The sequence below is a fragment of the Amblyomma mixtum genome, chromosome 1 (assembly GCF_055824585.1).
Source record: "Amblyomma mixtum isolate Tamu chromosome 1, ASM5582458v1, whole genome shotgun sequence".
NCBI lineage: Eukaryota > Metazoa > Arthropoda > Arachnida > Ixodida > Ixodidae > Amblyomma > Amblyomma mixtum.
The window spans coordinates 154,312,780-154,330,418 of NC_143012.1; the positions used below are offsets into that span (position 1 = coordinate 154,312,780).

At 52.9% G+C, this 17,639-nt stretch overlaps 1 protein-coding gene, 22 non-coding genes and 1 pseudogene across 23 annotated transcripts; all 24 read right to left on the minus strand.

Moving 5' to 3' along the window:
* Positions 1-621: 621 nt before the first annotated feature.
* LOC149368957 (5S ribosomal RNA) lies at positions 622-740 on the minus strand. Its single transcript, XR_016287269.1, has one exon. It is a non-coding gene; the product is annotated as a 5S ribosomal RNA (ribosomal RNA).
* A 546-nt stretch (positions 741-1,286) lies between these two features.
* LOC149368958 (5S ribosomal RNA) lies at positions 1,287-1,405 on the minus strand. The gene has a single exon (XR_016287270.1). It is a non-coding gene; the product is annotated as a 5S ribosomal RNA (ribosomal RNA).
* Positions 1,406-1,952: 547 nt separating this feature from the next.
* Positions 1,953-2,071, minus strand: LOC149368959 (5S ribosomal RNA). Its single transcript, XR_016287271.1, has one exon. It is a non-coding gene; the product is annotated as a 5S ribosomal RNA (ribosomal RNA).
* Positions 2,072-2,617: 546 nt separating this feature from the next.
* Positions 2,618-2,736, minus strand: LOC149368960 (5S ribosomal RNA). The gene has a single exon (XR_016287272.1). It is a non-coding gene; the product is annotated as a 5S ribosomal RNA (ribosomal RNA).
* A 548-nt stretch (positions 2,737-3,284) lies between these two features.
* LOC149368961 (5S ribosomal RNA) lies at positions 3,285-3,403 on the minus strand. Its single transcript, XR_016287680.1, has one exon. It is a non-coding gene; the product is annotated as a 5S ribosomal RNA (ribosomal RNA).
* Positions 3,404-3,950: 547 nt separating this feature from the next.
* Positions 3,951-4,069, minus strand: LOC149368962 (5S ribosomal RNA). Its single transcript, XR_016287273.1, has one exon. It is a non-coding gene; the product is annotated as a 5S ribosomal RNA (ribosomal RNA).
* A 546-nt stretch (positions 4,070-4,615) lies between these two features.
* On the minus strand, positions 4,616-4,734 carry LOC149368963 (5S ribosomal RNA). Its single transcript, XR_016287274.1, has one exon. It is a non-coding gene; the product is annotated as a 5S ribosomal RNA (ribosomal RNA).
* A 545-nt stretch (positions 4,735-5,279) lies between these two features.
* On the minus strand, positions 5,280-5,398 carry LOC149368964 (5S ribosomal RNA). The gene has a single exon (XR_016287275.1). It is a non-coding gene; the product is annotated as a 5S ribosomal RNA (ribosomal RNA).
* Positions 5,399-5,946: 548 nt separating this feature from the next.
* LOC149368965 (5S ribosomal RNA) lies at positions 5,947-6,065 on the minus strand. The gene has a single exon (XR_016287277.1). It is a non-coding gene; the product is annotated as a 5S ribosomal RNA (ribosomal RNA).
* A 546-nt stretch (positions 6,066-6,611) lies between these two features.
* On the minus strand, positions 6,612-6,730 carry LOC149368966 (5S ribosomal RNA). The gene has a single exon (XR_016287278.1). It is a non-coding gene; the product is annotated as a 5S ribosomal RNA (ribosomal RNA).
* A 547-nt stretch (positions 6,731-7,277) lies between these two features.
* On the minus strand, positions 7,278-7,396 carry LOC149368967 (5S ribosomal RNA). The gene has a single exon (XR_016287279.1). It is a non-coding gene; the product is annotated as a 5S ribosomal RNA (ribosomal RNA).
* A 545-nt stretch (positions 7,397-7,941) lies between these two features.
* Positions 7,942-8,060, minus strand: LOC149368968 (5S ribosomal RNA). The gene has a single exon (XR_016287280.1). It is a non-coding gene; the product is annotated as a 5S ribosomal RNA (ribosomal RNA).
* A 548-nt stretch (positions 8,061-8,608) lies between these two features.
* LOC149368969 (5S ribosomal RNA) lies at positions 8,609-8,727 on the minus strand. The gene has a single exon (XR_016287281.1). It is a non-coding gene; the product is annotated as a 5S ribosomal RNA (ribosomal RNA).
* A 546-nt stretch (positions 8,728-9,273) lies between these two features.
* On the minus strand, positions 9,274-9,392 carry LOC149368970 (5S ribosomal RNA). The gene has a single exon (XR_016287282.1). It is a non-coding gene; the product is annotated as a 5S ribosomal RNA (ribosomal RNA).
* Positions 9,393-9,938: 546 nt separating this feature from the next.
* On the minus strand, positions 9,939-10,057 carry LOC149368971 (5S ribosomal RNA). Its single transcript, XR_016287283.1, has one exon. It is a non-coding gene; the product is annotated as a 5S ribosomal RNA (ribosomal RNA).
* A 549-nt stretch (positions 10,058-10,606) lies between these two features.
* LOC149368972 (5S ribosomal RNA) lies at positions 10,607-10,725 on the minus strand. Its single transcript, XR_016287284.1, has one exon. It is a non-coding gene; the product is annotated as a 5S ribosomal RNA (ribosomal RNA).
* A 546-nt stretch (positions 10,726-11,271) lies between these two features.
* LOC149368973 (5S ribosomal RNA) lies at positions 11,272-11,390 on the minus strand. Its single transcript, XR_016287285.1, has one exon. It is a non-coding gene; the product is annotated as a 5S ribosomal RNA (ribosomal RNA).
* Positions 11,391-11,936: 546 nt separating this feature from the next.
* Positions 11,937-12,055, minus strand: LOC149368974 (5S ribosomal RNA). Its single transcript, XR_016287286.1, has one exon. It is a non-coding gene; the product is annotated as a 5S ribosomal RNA (ribosomal RNA).
* A 547-nt stretch (positions 12,056-12,602) lies between these two features.
* On the minus strand, positions 12,603-12,721 carry LOC149368975 (5S ribosomal RNA). The gene has a single exon (XR_016287646.1). It is a non-coding gene; the product is annotated as a 5S ribosomal RNA (ribosomal RNA).
* Positions 12,722-13,267: 546 nt separating this feature from the next.
* Positions 13,268-13,386, minus strand: LOC149368976 (5S ribosomal RNA). The gene has a single exon (XR_016287288.1). It is a non-coding gene; the product is annotated as a 5S ribosomal RNA (ribosomal RNA).
* Positions 13,387-13,932: 546 nt separating this feature from the next.
* LOC149368977 (5S ribosomal RNA) lies at positions 13,933-14,051 on the minus strand. Its single transcript, XR_016287290.1, has one exon. It is a non-coding gene; the product is annotated as a 5S ribosomal RNA (ribosomal RNA).
* A 546-nt stretch (positions 14,052-14,597) lies between these two features.
* On the minus strand, positions 14,598-14,716 carry LOC149368978 (5S ribosomal RNA). The gene has a single exon (XR_016287633.1). It is a non-coding gene; the product is annotated as a 5S ribosomal RNA (ribosomal RNA).
* A 553-nt stretch (positions 14,717-15,269) lies between these two features.
* LOC149368979 (5S ribosomal RNA) lies at positions 15,270-15,375 on the minus strand (annotated as a pseudogene).
* Positions 15,376-15,461: 86 nt separating this feature from the next.
* LOC149368980 (uncharacterized) lies at positions 15,462-16,487 on the minus strand. Its single transcript, XM_089570200.1, has one exon. It carries the CDS (start codon positions 16,470-16,472, stop codon positions 15,462-15,464), a length of 1,011 nt encoding a protein of 336 aa, XP_089426326.1. The 5' UTR covers positions 16,473-16,487.
* Positions 16,488-17,639: the final 1,152 nt, after the last annotated feature.

Consider the following 17,639-nt stretch of genomic DNA (forward strand, 5'->3'; position numbering starts at 1 on the left):
CAGTGATCGCTAAACGTAACCGGTTCGACGATGTAGTTATCGCAAATTGCCGCCAGGTCAAGGTATGGCCGATGGCGAGAGACAGTGCTTTCCGAGTCTTTATGTACTGTGTTTGGCCCTCGAGGATGCAAAACTGCGCATGGATACTTCCCTCGCTCGTGGCAACAGCCGCCAAGCGTGCAGTTACCTGCCCTGCGCTTTTCTCAGCCGTTCTGGCGAACCTAAACCACTGCGGCATGCACGGAAAGAGCAGCGGGAGCGAGCCTGTGTTGTTTACACATGGACCGGCAGTGGGTGCGGTGCATGGTGCGGTGGGCGCATATTGTGCGCTTCTGCGCAGTGTTATGCGCACACTGGGCCTCCCAGCTATCTTGGGGCTTTGCTAGAGTTTAATCTGCAGTGTACCCGCCGCGGCAGACGTCAGAATGACAGCCGAGACGCCACGGGTTCGCTTCGAGTTTTGCCACAGTTTCGCGTCCGCACGTACTACACGTTGGACACGTTGCCGATGAGATTGTATTATCGATAACAAAATAACGTCACCTCCTATAGTTGCCTGAGACACTGCGCAACTATGACAGAAAAAAAAAACGTGAAGGGCGAATAAAAATGCAAAAGAAATGCCATCAGCACTCGGTGTTCCCAGGTGGTCTCCCTCCCAAGTACTGACCGAGCCCAATGCTGCTTAGCTTCGGTGATCGGACGAGAACCGGCGTATTCAACATGGTATGGCCGATGGCGAGAGACAGTGCTTTCCGAGTCTTTATGTACTGTGTTTGGCCCTCGAGGATGCAAAACTGCGCATGGATACTTCCCTCGCTCGTGGCAACAGCCGCCAAGCGTGCAGTTACCTGCCCTGCGCTTTTCTCAGCCGTTCTGGCGAACCTAAACCACTGCGGCATGCACGGAAAGAGCAGCGGGAGCGAGCCTGTGTTGTTTACACATGGACCGGCAGTGGGTGCGGTGCATGGTGCGGTGGGCGCATATTGTGCGCTTCTGCGCAGTGTTATGCGCACACTGGGCCTCCCAGCTATCTTGGGGCTTTGCTAGAGTTTAATCTGCAGTGTACCCGCCGCGGCAGACGTCAGAATGACAGCCGAGACGCCACGGGTTCGCTTCGAGTTTTGCCACAGTTTCGCGTCCGCACGTACTACACGTTGGACACGTTGCCGATGAGATTGTATTATCGATAACAAAATAACGTCACCTCCTATAGTTGCCTGAGACACTGCGCAACTATGACAGAAAAAAAAAAACGTGAAGGGCGAATAAAAATGCAAAAGAAATGCCATCAGCACTCGGTGTTCCCAGGTGGTCTCCCTCCCAAGTACTGACCGAGCCCAATGCTGCTTAGCTTCGGTGATCGGACGAGAACCGGCGTATTCAACATGGTATGGCCGATGGCGAGAGACAGTGCTTTCCGAGTCTTTATGTACTGTGTTTGGCCCTCGAGGATGCAAATCTGCGCATGGATACTTCCCTCGCTCGTGGCAACAGCCGCCAAGCGTGCAGTTACCTGCCCTGCGCTTTTCTCAGCCGTTCTGGCGAACCTAAACCACTGCGGCATGCACGGAAAGAGCAGCGGGAGCGAGCCTGTGTTGTTTACACATGGACCGGCAGTGGGTGCGGTGCATGGTGCGGTGGGCGCATATTGTGCGCTTCTGCGCAGTGTTATGCGCACACTGGGCCTCCCAGCTATCTTGGGGCTTTGCTAGAGTTTAATCTGCAGTGTACCCGCCGCGGCAGACGTCAGAATGACAGCCGAGACGCCACGGGTTCGCTTCGAGTTTTGCCACAGTTTCGCGTCCGCACGTACTACACGTTGGACACGTTGCCGATGAGATTGTATTATCGATAACAAAATAACGTCACCTCCTATAGTTGCCTGAGACACTGCGCAACTATGACAGAAAAAAAAAAAACGTGAAGGGCGAATAAAAATGCAAAAGAAATGCCATCAGCACTCGGTGTTCCCAGGTGGTCTCCCTCCCAAGTACTGACCGAGCCCAATGCTGCTTAGCTTCGGTGATCGGACGAGAACCGGCGTATTCAACATGGTATGGCCGATGGCGAGAGACAGTGCTTTCCGAGTCTTTATGTACTGTGTTTGGCCCTCGAGGATGCAAAACTGCGCATGGATACTTCCCTCGCTCGTGGCAACAGCCGCCAAGCGTGCAGTTACCTGCCCTGCGCTTTTCTCAGCCGTTCTGGCGAACCTAAACCACTGCGGCATGCACGGAAAGAGCAGCGGGAGCGAGCCTGTGTTGTTTACACATGGACCGGCAGTGGGTGCGGTGCATGGTGCGGTGGGCGCATATTGTGCGCTTCTGCGCAGTGTTATGCGCACACTGGGCCTCCCAGCTATCTTGGGGCTTTGCTAGAGTTTAATCTGCAGTGTACCCGCCGCGGCAGACGTCAGAATGACAGCCGAGACGCCACGGGTTCGCTTCGAGTTTTGCCACAGTTTCGCGTCCGCACGTACTACACGTTGGACACGTTGCCGATGAGATTGTATTATCGATAACAAAATAACGTCACCTCCTATAGTTGCCTGAGACACTGCGCAACTATGACAGAAAAAAAAAAACGTGAAGGGCGAATAAAAATGCAAAAGAAATGCCATCAGCACTCGGTGTTCCCAGGTGGTCTCCCTCCCAAGTACTGACCGAGCCCAATGCTGCTTAGCTTCGGTGATCGGACGAGAACCGGCGTATTCAACATGGTATGGCCGATGGCGAGAGACAGTGCTTTCCGAGTCTTTATGTACTGTGTTTGGCCCTCGAGGATGCAAAACTGCGCATGGATACTTCCCTCGCTCGTGGCAACAGCCGCCAAGCGTGCAGTTACCTGCCCTGCGCTTTTCTCAGCCGTTCTGGCGAACCTAAACCACTGCGGCATGCACGGAAAGAGCAGCGGGAGCGAGCCTGTGTTGTTTACACATGGACCGGCAGTGGGTGCGGTGCATGGTGCGGTGGGCGCATATTGTGCGCTTCTGCGCAGTGTTATGCGCACACTGGGCCTCCCAGCTATCTTGGGGCTTTGCTAGAGTTTAATCTGCAGTGTACCCGCCGCGGCAGACGTCAGAATGACAGCCGAGACGCCACGGGTTCGCTTCGAGTTTTGCCACAGTTTCGCGTCCGCACGTACTACACGTTGGACACGTTGCCGATGAGATTGTATTATCGATAACAAAATAACGTCACCTCCTATAGTTGCCTGAGACACTGCGCAACTATGACAGAAAAAAAAAAAAACGTGAAGGGCGAATAAAAATGCAAAAGAAATGCCATCAGCCCTCGGTGTTCCCAGGTGGTCTCCCTCCCAAGTACTGACCGAGCCCAATGCTGCTTAGCTTCGGTGATCGGACGAGAACCGGCGTATTCAACATGGTATGGCCGATGGCGAGAGACAGTGCTTTCCGAGTCTTTATGTACTGTGTTTGGCCCTCGAGGATGCAAAACTGCGCATGGATACTTCCCTCGCTCGTGGCAACAGCCGCCAAGCGTGCAGTTACCTGCCCTGCGCTTTTCTCAGCCGTTCTGGCGAACCTAAACCACTGCGGCATGCACGGAAAGAGCAGCGGGAGCGAGCCTGTGTTGTTTACACATGGACCGGCAGTGGGTGCGGTGCATGGTGCGGTGGGCGCATATTGTGCGCTTCTGCGCAGTGTTATGCGCACACTGGGCCTCCCAGCTATCTTGGGGCTTTGCTAGAGTTTAATCTGCAGTGTACCCGCCGCGGCAGACGTCAGAATGACAGCCGAGACGCCACGGGTTCGCTTCGAGTTTTGCCACAGTTTCGCGTCCGCACGTACTACACGTTGGACACGTTGCCGATGAGATTGTATTATCGATAACAAAATAACGTCACCTCCTATAGTTGCCTGAGACACTGCGCAACTATGACAGAAAAAAAAAAAACGTGAAGGGCGAATAAAAATGCAAAAGAAATGCCATCAGCACTCGGTGTTCCCAGGTGGTCTCCCTCCCAAGTACTGACCGAGCCCAATGCTGCTTAGCTTCGGTGATCGGACGAGAACCGGCGTATTCAACATGGTATGGCCGATGGCGAGAGACAGTGCTTTCCGAGTCTTTATGTACTGTGTTTGGCCCTCGAGGATGCAAAACTGCGCATGGATACTTCCCTCGCTCGTGGCAACAGCCGCCAAGCGTGCAGTTACCTGCCCTGCGCTTTTCTCAGCCGTTCTGGCGAACCTAAACCACTGCGGCATGCACGGAAAGAGCAGCGGGAGCGAGCCTGTGTTGTTTACACATGGACCGGCAGTGGGTGCGGTGCATGGTGCGGTGGGCGCATATTGTGCGCTTCTGCGCAGTGTTATGCGCACACTGGGCCTCCCAGCTATCTTGGGGCTTTGCTAGAGTTTAATCTGCAGTGTACCCGCCGCGGCAGACGTCAGAATGACAGCCGAGACGCCACGGGTTCGCTTCGAGTTTTGCCACAGTTTCGCGTCCGCACGTACTACACGTTGGACACGTTGCCGATGAGATTGTATTATCGATAACAAAATAACGTCACCTCCTATAGTTGCCTGAGACACTGCGCAACTATGACAGAAAAAAAAAAACGTGAAGGGCGAATAAAAATGCAAAAGAAATGCCATCAGCACTCGGTGTTCCCAGGTGGTCTCCCTCCCAAGTACTGACCGAGCCCAATGCTGCTTAGCTTCGGTGATCGGACGAGAACCGGCGTATTCAACATGGTATGGCCGATGGCGAGAGACAGTGCTTTCCGAGTCTTTATGTACTGTGTTTGGCCCTCGAGGATGCAAAACTGCGCATGGATACTTCCCTCGCTCGTGGCAACAGCCGCCAAGCGTGCAGTTACCTGCCCTGCGCTTTTCTCAGCCGTTCTGGCGAACCTAAACCACTGCGGCATGCACGGAAAGAGCAGCGGGAGCGAGCCTGTGTTGTTTACACATGGACCGGCAGTGGGTGCGGTGCATGGTGCGGTGGGCGCATATTGTGCGCTTCTGCGCAGTGTTATGCGCACACTGGGCCTCCCAGCTATCTTGGGGCTTTGCTAGAGTTTAATCTGCAGTGTACCCGCCGCGGCAGACGTCAGAATGACAGCCGAGACGCCACGGGTTCGCTTCGAGTTTTGCCACAGTTTCGCGTCCGCACGTACAACACGTTGGACACGTTGCCGATGAGATTGTATTATCGATAACAAAATAACGTCACCTCCTATAGTTGCCTGAGACACTGCGCAACTATGACAGAAAAAAAAAACGTGAAGGGCGAATAAAAATGCAAAAGAAATGCCATCAGCACTCGGTGTTCCCAGGTGGTCTCCCTCCCAAGTACTGACCGAGCCCAATGCTGCTTAGCTTCGGTGATCGGACGAGAACCGGCGTATTCAACATGGTATGGCCGATGGCGAGAGACAGTGCTTTCCGAGTCTTTATGTACTGTGTTTGGCCCTCGAGGATGCAAAACTGCGCATGGATACTTCCCTCGCTCGTGGCAACAGCCGCCAAGCGTGCAGTTACCTGCCCTGCGCTTTTCTCAGCCGTTCTGGCGAACCTAAACCACTGCGGCATGCACGGAAAGAGCAGCGGGAGCGAGCCTGTGTTGTTTACACATGGACCGGCAGTGGGTGCGGTGCATGGTGCGGTGGGCGCATATTGTGCGCTTCTGCGCAGTGTTATGCGCACACTGGGCCTCCCAGCTATCTTGGGGCTTTGCTAGAGTTTAATCTGCAGTGTACCCGCCGCGGCAGACGTCAGAATGACAGCCGAGACGCCACGGGTTCGCTTCGAGTTTTGCCACAGTTTCGCGTCCGCACGTACTACACGTTGGACACGTTGCCGATGAGATTGTATTATCGATAACAAAATAACGTCACCTCCTATAGTTGCCTGAGACACTGCGCAACTATGACAGAAAAAAAAAAAAACGTGAAGGGCGAATAAAAATGCAAAAGAAATGCCATCAGCACTCGGTGTTCCCAGGTGGTCTCCCTCCCAAGTACTGACCGAGCCCAATGCTGCTTAGCTTCGGTGATCGGACGAGAACCGGCGTATTCAACATGGTATGGCCGATGGCGAGAGACAGTGCTTTCCGAGTCTTTATGTACTGTGTTTGGCCCTCGAGGATGCAAAACTGCGCATGGATACTTCCCTCGCTCGTGGCAACAGCCGCCAAGCGTGCAGTTACCTGCCCTGCGCTTTTCTCAGCCGTTCTGGCGAACCTAAACCACTGCGGCATGCACGGAAAGAGCAGCGGGAGCGAGCCTGTGTTGTTTACACATGGACCGGCAGTGGGTGCGGTGCATGGTGCGGTGGGCGCATATTGTGCGCTTCTGCGCAGTGTTATGCGCACACTGGGCCTCCCAGCTATCTTGGGGCTTTGCTAGAGTTTAATCTGCAGTGTACCCGCCGCGGCAGACGTCAGAATGACAGCCGAGACGCCACGGGTTCGCTTCGAGTTTTGCCACAGTTTCGCGTCCGCACGTACTACACGTTGGACACGTTGCCGATGAGATTGTATTATCGATAACAAAATAACGTCACCTCCTATAGTTGCCTGAGACACTGCGCAACTATGACAGAAAAAAAAAAACGTGAAGGGCGAATAAAAATGCAAAAGAAATGCCATCAGCACTCGGTGTTCCCAGGTGGTCTCCCTCCCAAGTACTGACCGAGCCCAATGCTGCTTAGCTTCGGTGATCGGACGAGAACCGGCGTATTCAACATGGTATGGCCGATGGCGAGAGACAGTGCTTTCCGAGTCTTTATGTACTGTGTTTGGCCCTCGAGGATGCAAAACTGCGCATGGATACTTCCCTCGCTCGTGGCAACAGCCGCCAAGCGTGCAGTTACCTGCCCTGCGCTTTTCTCAGCCGTTCTGGCGAACCTAAACCACTGCGGCATGCACGGAAAGAGCAGCGGGAGCGAGCCTGTGTTGTTTACACATGGACCGGCAGTGGGTGCGGTGCATGGTGCGGTGGGCGCATATTGTGCGCTTCTGCGCAGTGTTATGCGCACACTGGGCCTCCCAGCTATCTTGGGGCTTTGCTAGAGTTTAATCTGCAGTGTACCCGCCGCGGCAGACGTCAGAATGACAGCCGAGACGCCACGGGTTCGCTTCGAGTTTTGCCACAGTTTCGCGTCCGCACGTACTACACGTTGGACACGTTGCCGATGAGATTGTATTATCGATAACAAAATAACGTCACCTCCTATAGTTGCCTGAGACACTGCGCAACTATGACAGAAAAAAAAAAAACGTGAAGGGCGAATAAAAATGCAAAAGAAATGCCATCAGCACTCGGTGTTCCCAGGTGGTCTCCCTCCCAAGTACTGACCGAGCCCAATGCTGCTTAGCTTCGGTGATCGGACGAGAACCGGCGTATTCAACATGGTATGGCCGATGGCGAGAGACAGTGCTTTCCGAGTCTTTATGTACTGTGTTTGGCCCTCGAGGATGCAAAACTGCGCATGGATACTTCCCTCGCTCGTGGCAACAGCCGCCAAGCGTGCAGTTACCTGCCCTGCGCTTTTCTCAGCCGTTCTGGCGAACCTAAACCACTGCGGCATGCACGGAAAGAGCAGCGGGAGCGAGCCTGTGTTGTTTACACATGGACCGGCAGTGGGTGCGGTGCATGGTGCGGTGGGCGCATATTGTGCGCTTCTGCGCAGTGTTATGCGCACACTGGGCCTCCCAGCTATCTTGGGGCTTTGCTAGAGTTTAATCTGCAGTGTACCCGCCGCGGCAGACGTCAGAATGACAGCCGAGACGCCACGGGTTCGCTTCGAGTTTTGCCACAGTTTCGCGTCCGCACGTACTACACGTTGGACACGTTGCCGATGAGATTGTATTATCGATAACAAAATAACGTCACCTCCTATAGTTGCCTGAGACACTGCGCAACTATGACAGAAAAAAAAAACGTGAAGGGCGAATAAAAATGCAAAAGAAATGCCATCAGCACTCGGTGTTCCCAGGTGGTCTCCCTCCCAAGTACTGACCGAGCCCAATGCTGCTTAGCTTCGGTGATCGGACGAGAACCGGCGTATTCAACATGGTATGGCCGATGGCGAGAGACAGTGCTTTCCGAGTCTTTATGTACTGTGTTTGGCCCTCGAGGATGCAAAACTGCGCATGGATACTTCCCTCGCTCGTGGCAACAGCCGCCAAGCGTGCAGTTACCTGCCCTGCGCTTTTCTCAGCCGTTCTGGCGAACCTAAACCACTGCGGCATGCACGGAAAGAGCAGCGGGAGCGAGCCTGTGTTGTTTACACATGGACCGGCAGTGGGTGCGGTGCATGGTGCGGTGGGCGCATATTGTGCGCTTCTGCGCAGTGTTATGCGCACACTGGGCCTCCCAGCTATCTTGGGGCTTTGCTAGAGTTTAATCTGCAGTGTACCCGCCGCGGCAGACGTCAGAATGACAGCCGAGACGCCACGGGTTCGCTTCGAGTTTTGCCACAGTTTCGCGTCCGCACGTACTACACGTTGGACACGTTGCCGATGAGATTGTATTATCGATAACAAAATAACGTCACCTCCTATAGTTGCCTGAGACACTGCGCAACTATGACAGAAAAAAAAAAAAACGTGAAGGGCGAATAAAAATGCAAAAGAAATGCCATCAGCACTCGGTGTTCCCAGGTGGTCTCCCTCCCAAGTACTGACCGAGCCCAATGCTGCTTAGCTTCGGTGATCGGACGAGAACCGGCGTATTCAACATGGTATGGCCGATGGCGAGAGACAGTGCTTTCCGAGTCTTTATGTACTGTGTTTGGCCCTCGAGGATGCAAAACTGCGCATGGATACTTCCCTCGCTCGTGGCAACAGCCGCCAAGCGTGCAGTTACCTGCCCTGCGCTTTTCTCAGCCGTTCTGGCGAACCTAAACCACTGCGGCATGCACGGAAAGAGCAGCGGGAGCGAGCCTGTGTTGTTTACACATGGACCGGCAGTGGGTGCGGTGCATGGTGCGGTGGGCGCATATTGTGCGCTTCTGCGCAGTGTTATGCGCACACTGGGCCTCCCAGCTATCTTGGGGCTTTGCTAGAGTTTAATCTGCAGTGTACCCGCCGCGGCAGACGTCAGAATGACAGCCGAGACGCCACGGGTTCGCTTCGAGTTTTGCCACAGTTTCGCGTCCGCACGTACTACACGTTGGACACGTTGCCGATGAGATTGTATTATCGATAACAAAATAACGTCACCTCCTATAGTTGCCTGAGACACTGCGCAACTATGACAGAAAAAAAAAAACGTGAAGGGCGAATAAAAATGCAAAAGAAATGCCATCAGCACTCGGTGTTCCCAGGTGGTCTCCCTCCCAAGTACTGACCGAGCCCAATGCTGCTTAGCTTCGGTGATCGGACGAGAACCGGCGTATTCAACATGGTATGGCCGATGGCGAGAGACAGTGCTTTCCGAGTCTTTATGTACTGTGTTTGGCCCTCGAGGATGCAAAACTGCGCATGGATACTTCCCTCGCTCGTGGCAACAGCCGCCAAGCGTGCAGTTACCTGCCCTGCGCTTTTCTCAGCCGTTCTGGCGAACCTAAACCACTGCGGCATGCACGGAAAGAGCAGCGGGAGCGAGCCTGTGTTGTTTACACATGGACCGGCAGTGGATGCGGTGCATGGTGCGGTGGGCGCATATTGTGCGCTTCTGCGCAGTGTTATGCGCACACTGGGCCTCCCAGCTATCTTGGGGCTTTGCTAGAGTTTAATCTGCAGTGTACCCGCCGCGGCAGACGTCAGAATGACAGCCGAGACGCCACGGGTTCGCTTCGAGTTTTGCCACAGTTTCGCGTCCGCACGTACTACACGTTGGACACGTTGCCGATGAGATTGTATTATCGATAACAAAATAACGTCACCTCCTATAGTTGCCTGAGACACTGCGCAACTATGACAGAAAAAAAAAAACGTGAAGGGCGAATAAAAATGCAAAAGAAATGCCATCAGCACTCGGTGTTCCCAGGTGGTCTCCCTCCCAAGTACTGACCGAGCCCAATGCTGCTTAGCTTCGGTGATCGGACGAGAACCGGCGTATTCAACATGGTATGGCCGATGGCGAGAGACAGTGCTTTCCGAGTCTTTATGTACTGTGTTTGGCCCTCGAGGATGCAAAACTGCGCATGGATACTTCCCTCGCTCGTGGCAACAGCCGCCAAGCGTGCAGTTACCTGCCCTGCGCTTTTCTCAGCCGTTCTGGCGAACCTAAACCACTGCGGCATGCACGGAAAGAGCAGCGGGAGCGAGCCTGTGTTGTTTACACATGGACCGGCAGTGGGTGCGGTGCATGGTGCGGTGGGCGCATATTGTGCGCTTCTGCGCAGTGTTATGCGCACACTGGGCCTCCCAGCTATCTTGGGGCTTTGCTAGAGTTTAATCTGCAGTGTACCCGCCGCGGCAGACGTCAGAATGACAGCCGAGACGCCACGGGTTCGCTTCGAGTTTTGCCACAGTTTCGCGTCCGCACGTACTACACGTTGGACACGTTGCCGATGAGATTGTATTATCGATAACAAAATAACGTCACCTCCTATAGTTGCCTGAGACACTGCGCAACTATGACAGAAAAAAAAAAAAAACGTGAAGGGCGAATAAAAATGCAAAAGAAATGCCATCAGCACTCGGTGTTCCCAGGTGGTCTCCCTCCCAAGTACTGACCGAGCCCAATGCTGCTTAGCTTCGGTGATCGGACGAGAACCGGCGTATTCAACATGGTATGGCCGATGGCGAGAGACAGTGCTTTCCGAGTCTTTATGTACTGTGTTTGGCCCTCGAGGATGCAAAACTGCGCATGGATACTTCCCTCGCTCGTGGCAACAGCCGCCAAGCGTGCAGTTACCTGCCCTGCGCTTTTCTCAGCCGTTCTGGCGAACCTAAACCACTGCGGCATGCACGGAAAGAGCAGCGGGAGCGAGCCTGTGTTGTTTACACATGGACCGGCAGTGGGTGCGGTGCATGGTGCGGTGGGCGCATATTGTGCGCTTCTGCGCAGTGTTATGCGCACACTGGGCCTCCCAGCTATCTTGGGGCTTTGCTAGAGTTTAATCTGCAGTGTACCCGCCGCGGCAGACGTCAGAATGACAGCCGAGACGCCACGGGTTCGCTTCGAGTTTTGCCACAGTTTCGCGTCCGCACGTACTACACGTTGGACACGTTGCCGATGAGATTGTATTATCGATAACAAAATAACGTCACCTCCTATAGTTGCCTGAGACACTGCGCAACTATGACAGAAAAAAAAAAACGTGAAGGGCGAATAAAAATGCAAAACAAATGCCATCAGCACTCGGTGTTCCCAGGTGGTCTCCCTCCCAAGTACTGACCGAGCCCAATGCTGCTTAGCTTCGGTGATCGGACGAGAACCGGCGTATTCAACATGGTATGGCCGATGGCGAGAGACAGTGCTTTCCGAGTCTTTATGTACTGTGTTTGGCCCTCGAGGATGCAAAACTGCGCATGGATACTTCCCTCGCTCGTGGCAACAGCCGCCAAGCGTGCAGTTACCTGCCCTGCGCTTTTCTCAGCCGTTCTGGCGAACCTAAACCACTGCGGCATGCACGGAAAGAGCAGCGGGAGCGAGCCTGTGTTGTTTACACATGGACCGGCAGTGGGTGCGGTGCATGGTGCGGTGGGCGCATATTGTGCGCTTCTGCGCAGTGTTATGCGCACACTGGGCCTCCCAGCTATCTTGGGGCTTTGCTAGAGTTTAATCTGCAGTGTACCCGCCGCGGCAGACGTCAGAATGACAGCCGAGACGCCACGGGTTCGCTTCGAGTTTTGCCACAGTTTCGCGTCCGCACGTACTACACGTTGGACACGTTGCCGATGAGATTGTATTATCGATAACAAAATAACGTCACCTCCTATAGTTGCCTGAGACACTGCGCAACTATGACAGAAAAAAAAAAACGTGAAGGGCGAATAAAAATGCAAAAGAAATGCCATCAGCACTCGGTGTTCCCAGGTGGTCTCCCTCCCAAGTACTGACCGAGCCCAATGCTGCTTAGCTTCGGTGATCGGACGAGAACCGGCGTATTCAACATGGTATGGCCGATGGCGAGAGACAGTGCTTTCCGAGTCTTTATGTACTGTGTTTGGCCCTCGAGGATGCAAAACTGCGCATGGATACTTCCCTCGCTCGTGGCAACAGCCGCCAAGCGTGCAGTTACCTGCCCTGCGCTTTTCTCAGCCGTTCTGGCGAACCTAAACCACTGCGGCATGCACGGAAAGAGCAGCGGGAGCGAGCCTGTGTTGTTTACACATGGACCGGCAGTGGGTGCGGTGCATGGTGCGGTGGGCACATACTGTGCGCTTCTGCGCAGTGTTATGCGCACACTGGGCCTCCCAGCTATCTTGGGGCTTTGCTAGAGTTTAATCTGCAGTGTACCCGCCGCGGCAGACGTCAGAATGACAGCCGAGACGCCACGGGTTCGCTTCGAGTTTTGCCACAGTTTCGCGTCCGCACGTACTACACGTTGGACACGTTGCCGATGAGATTGTATTATCGATAACAAAATAACGTCACCTCCTATAGTTGCCTGAGACACTGCGCAACTATGACAGAAAAAAAAAAAACGTGAAGGGCGAATAAAAATGCAAAAGAAATGCCATCAGCACTCGGTGTTCCCAGGTGGTCTCCCTCCCAAGTACTGACCGAGCCCAATGCTGCTTACCTTCGGTGATCGGACGAGAACCGGCGTATTCAACATGGTATGGCCGATGGCGAGAGACAGTGCTTTCCGAGTCTTTATGTACTGTGTTTGGCCCTCGAGGATGCAAAACTGCGCATGGATACTTCCCTCGCTCGTGGCAACAGCCGCCAAGCGTGCAGTTACCTGCCCTGCGCTTTTCTCAGCCGTTCTGGCGAACCTAAACCACTGCGGCATGCACGGAAAGAGCAGCGGGAGCGAGCCTGTGTTGTTTACACATGGACCGGCAGTGGGTGCGGTGCATGGTGCGGTGGGCGCATATTGTGCGCTTCTGCGCAGTGTTATGCGCACACTGGGCCTCCCAGCTATCTTGGGGCTTTGCTAGAGTTTAATCTGCAGTGTACCCGCCGCGGCAGACGTCAGAATGACAGCCGAGACGCCACGGGTTCGCTTCGAGTTTTGCCACAGTTTCGCGTCCGCACGTACTACACGTTGGACACGTTGCCGATGAGATTGTATTATCGATAACAAAATAACGTCACCTCCTATAGTTGCCTGAGACACTGCGCAACTATGACAGAAAAAAAAAAACGTGAAGGGCGAATAAAAATGCAAAAGAAATGCCATCAGCACTCGGTGTTCCCAGGTGGTCTCCCTCCCAAGTACTGACCGAGCCCAATGCTGCTTAGCTTCGGTGATCGGACGAGAACCGGCGTATTCAACATGGTATGGCCGATGGCGAGAGACAGTGCTTTCCGAGTCTTTATGTACTGTGTTTGGCCCTCGAGGATGCAAAACTGCGCATGGATACTTCCCTCGCTCGTGGCAACAGCCGCCAAGCGTGCAGTTACCTGCCCTGCGCTTTTCTCAGCCGTTCTGGCGAACCTAAACCACTGCGGCATGCACGGAAAGAGCAGCGGGAGCGAGCCTGTGTTGTTTACACATGGACCGGCAGTGGGTGCGGTGCATGGTGCGGTGGGCGCATATTGTGCGCTTCTGCGCAGTGTTATGCGCACACTGGGCCTCCCAGCTATCTTGGGGCTTTGCTAGAGTTTAATCTGCAGTGTACCCGCCGCGGCAGACGTCAGAATGACAGCCGAGACGCCACGGGTTCGCTTCGAGTTTTGCCACAGTTTCGCGTCCGCACGTACTACACGTTGGACACGTTGCCGATGAGATTGTATTATCGATAACAAAATAACGTCACCTCCTATAGTTGCCTGAGACACTGCGCAACTATGACAGAAAAAAAAAAACGTGAAGGGCGAATAAAAATGCAAAAGAAATGCCATCAGCACTCGGTGTTCCCAGGTGGTCTCCCTCCCAAGTACTGACCGAGCCCAATGCTGCTTAGCTTCGGTGATCGGACGAGAACCGGCGTATTCAACATGGTATGGCCGATGGCGAGAGACAGTGCTTTCCGAGTCTTTATGTACTGTGTTTGGCCCTCGAGGATGCAAAACTGCGCATGGATACTTCCCTCGCTCGTGGCAACAGCCGCCAAGCGTGCAGTTACCTGCCCTGCGCTTTTCTCAGCCGTTCTGGCGAACCTAAACCACTGCGGCATGCACGGAAAGAGCAGCGGGAGCGAGCCTGTGTTGTTTACACATGGACCGGCAGTGGGTGCGGTGCATGGTGCGGTGGGCGCATATTGTGCGCTTCTGCGCAGTGTTATGCGCACACTGGGCCTCCCAGCTATCTTGGGGCTTTGCTAGAGTTTAATCTGCAGTGTACCCGCCGCGGCAGACGTCAGAATGACAGCCGAGACGCCACGGGTTCGCTTCGAGTTTTGCCACAGTTTCGCGTCCGCACGTACTACACGTTGGACACGTTGCCGATGAGATTGTATTATCGATAACAAAATAACGTCACCTCCTATAGTTGCCTGAGACACTGCGCAACTATGACAGAAAAAAAAAAACGTGAAGGGCGAATAAAAATGCAAAAGAAACGCCATCAGCACTCGGTGTTCCCAGGTGGTCTCCCTCCCAAGTACTGACCGAGCCCAATGCTGCTTAGCTTCGGTGATCGGACGAGAACCGGCGTATTCAACATGGTATGGCCGATGGCGAGAGACAGTGCTTTCCGAGTCTTTATGTACTGTGTTTGGCCCTCGAGGATGCAAAACTGCGCATGGATACTTCCCTCGCTCGTGGCAACAGCCGCCAAGCGTGCAGTTACCTGCCCTGCGCTTTTCTCAGCCGTTCTGGCGAACCTAAACCACTGCGGCATGCACGGAAAGAGCAGCGGGAGCGAGCCTGTGTTGTTTACACATGGACCGGCAGTGGGTGCGGTGCATGGTGCGGTGGGCGCATATTGTGCGCTTCTGCGCAGTGTTATGCGCACACTGGGCCTCCCAGCTATCTTGGGGCTTTGCTAGAGTTTAATCTGCAGTGTACCCGCCGCGGCAGACGTCAGAATGACAGCCGAGACGCCACGGGTTCGCTTCGAGTTTTGCCACAGTTTCGCGTCCGCACGTACTACACGTTGGACACGTTGCCGATGAGATTGTATTATCGATAACAAAATAACGTCACCTCCTATAGTTGCCTGAGACACTGCGCAACTATGACAGAAAAAAAAAAACGTGAAGGGCGAATAAAAATGCAAAAGAAATGCCATCAGCACTCGGTGTTCCCAGGTGGTCTCCCTCCCAAGTACTGACCGAGCCCAATGCTGCTTAGCTTCGGTGATCGGACGAGAACCGGCGTATTCAACATGGTATGGCTTTTTTTTTTTTTTTTTAAATACCTTTTTATTGAAACAAGCACGATACATTGCTAAAACAACCAGGCCTGCTTAGGCCGGTCGCAAGTTAAAATTTCTTGAATTGCACCAGTTCATGAAGCACACTCAACCATGCAGGTGGGTCCGCCTGCGCTTGGTACACATCTCGTAAGTAACACACACTCTCCACAAAGTTCTCCCTGACAGATCGGATAGCAACATCTCCATTCCGGACAGCCATTCGAGTTTTCCATAAACTATGCAGGCCCAGGAGCATAATCATGTCATAGGGGACACCTGTGTCATCTTTGTCTACCGGTAAATAGCGAATGCCAATTGGTGATATGGGTAATTCTTTCTTTAGCGTACGTTGTAAGACATCCCAATAAAAAATTGGGTCCCAGCATTCAATGAACACATGTTCTATGGTTTCAGGCTTCTTGCAAAGCAAGCAATTCGTTGTCCATGGCACAAATATACCTTTGTCCGCGAGCCACGTCTTAACCGGCAAAGTACCCGTATGCAGTTTGAAAAAGAATGTTTTTGTGCTTGCCTTAACTGGCATCTTTTTAATTCTTTTGAGAACATCTTGCCCTGGGCCTGCAGAGTTTATTGTACGATACAGAGGCACTGGCATTATGATGTCTATCAGATCTCTGTACAGTTTTTTCCTCTTTACAGTGCTGAGGTACTCCAGTGAAAACCGCACCTTCAGGAATCGCACAGAGTCCACAACTTCTTTCAGGTAACCTCTAGCACCATAAGCTGACAATCTTACAGTAGACACTACAAAATCGGGCAGAGCGCTGCTCAGTCGTACTTGCATCATTGAACGTAAAAAGGGGTCGTTCTGATCCCTCACAAACATAAATCGGGACACAAGCTGGCGGACAAACAAATGCGCGAGACCAAGACCGCCATCTTGAACAGTTCGAAACAAATTAGTTCTTTTGACCCTCTCCCAACTTGAACTCCAGATAAACACAGCGAACACCCTGTGCATTTTTTGCACATTTACTCGAGACATAGCCAAAAACTGCAAAACATACCACACCTTGGCGATTAAGAAAATGTTGCAAACTGTCGCCCTCGCAAACATCGACAATTCTCGTCCTTGCCATGACCTTGTTTTTTCTTTTACTCTTGGTGTCACCTCATTCCAGAAATCAGCGCTCTTGTCATAGTGCTCTAGAGGCACACCCAAGTAGTTCGATGGCACGGTTGTCCACTGCAGACTCGCGAACGCCGGCGGTGTAATATCCCAATTTCCATGCCAAAAGCCGACACTCTTCTCCCAATTAATCTCGGCACCTGTGAGCTGACAAAACCGTTTGGCGACACCAACAGTTTCCTGGACACTTTCGCGGTCACTGCAGAATACAGCTATGTCATCTGCGTACGCAAGAATTTTAACATTAGATGATTGAAACCTGAAGCCATTAATTCGATCGTTGTTAATAAGATTTAAACAGAAAGGCTCGAGATAAAGCGCGAACAGCAAGGGCGAGAGTGGGCATCCTTGCCTAACGGAGGAACGCAGAGGGACGGCTTCACTCAGGTTCTTATTGACAATTATCTGCACCGTACAGTTGCTGTAGACCATTTTAAGCCCATCTTGTATTACACTGCCTAAATTCACTTGTTCCAGAACCGAGTACAGGACATCGTGTGCCACACGATCAAACGCCTTCGACAGGTCTAGTTGCATCATTGCGACTTGGCCCCCGAATACATCACAGCATTCAAGGACACTGCGAACAACGTGCACATTCGTGCAAATTGTACGACCTTTCACTCCGCACGTTTGGTGCGGTCCAACGAGTTTCGTGATCACACTCTGCAAACGTCGACCTAGGATCTTCATATAAATCTTATAGTCAACATTGGTGAGGGTTATCGGGCGATAAGCCCCCACTGACTGCAATTTCTCTCGGTCATCTGTTTTAGGGATCAGTACTATGTGAGCAGTACGAAAGGAAGGTGGCATTTGATTTACTCTATATGCTTCTGTGATCATTTCATATAAAATCGGGCTGACTTCTTTTCTGAATGTTTTATAGAAAGCAGCCCCTAGACCATCCGGCCCTGGTGTTTTCCCCAGCGGTAGTTCATCTATAGCCTTCTGAACCTCCTCCAAACTAATACGCTGTTCTAGGCGAGCTCGTGTATCTTCGTCTAATCGAGGCATGAGCTGCAAAAAATCATCGCACAGCCCACTCTTCACGCTTCTTTCATTCCCTATCAGCTCTTTGTAATGCTCGACAAA

Excerpts from the sequence above, each read along its gene's own strand:
- LOC149368980 (XM_089570200.1), bottom strand. The coding sequence starts at position 16,472 with ATGTTTGCGAGGGCGACAGTTTGCAACATTTTCTTAATCGCCAAGGTG.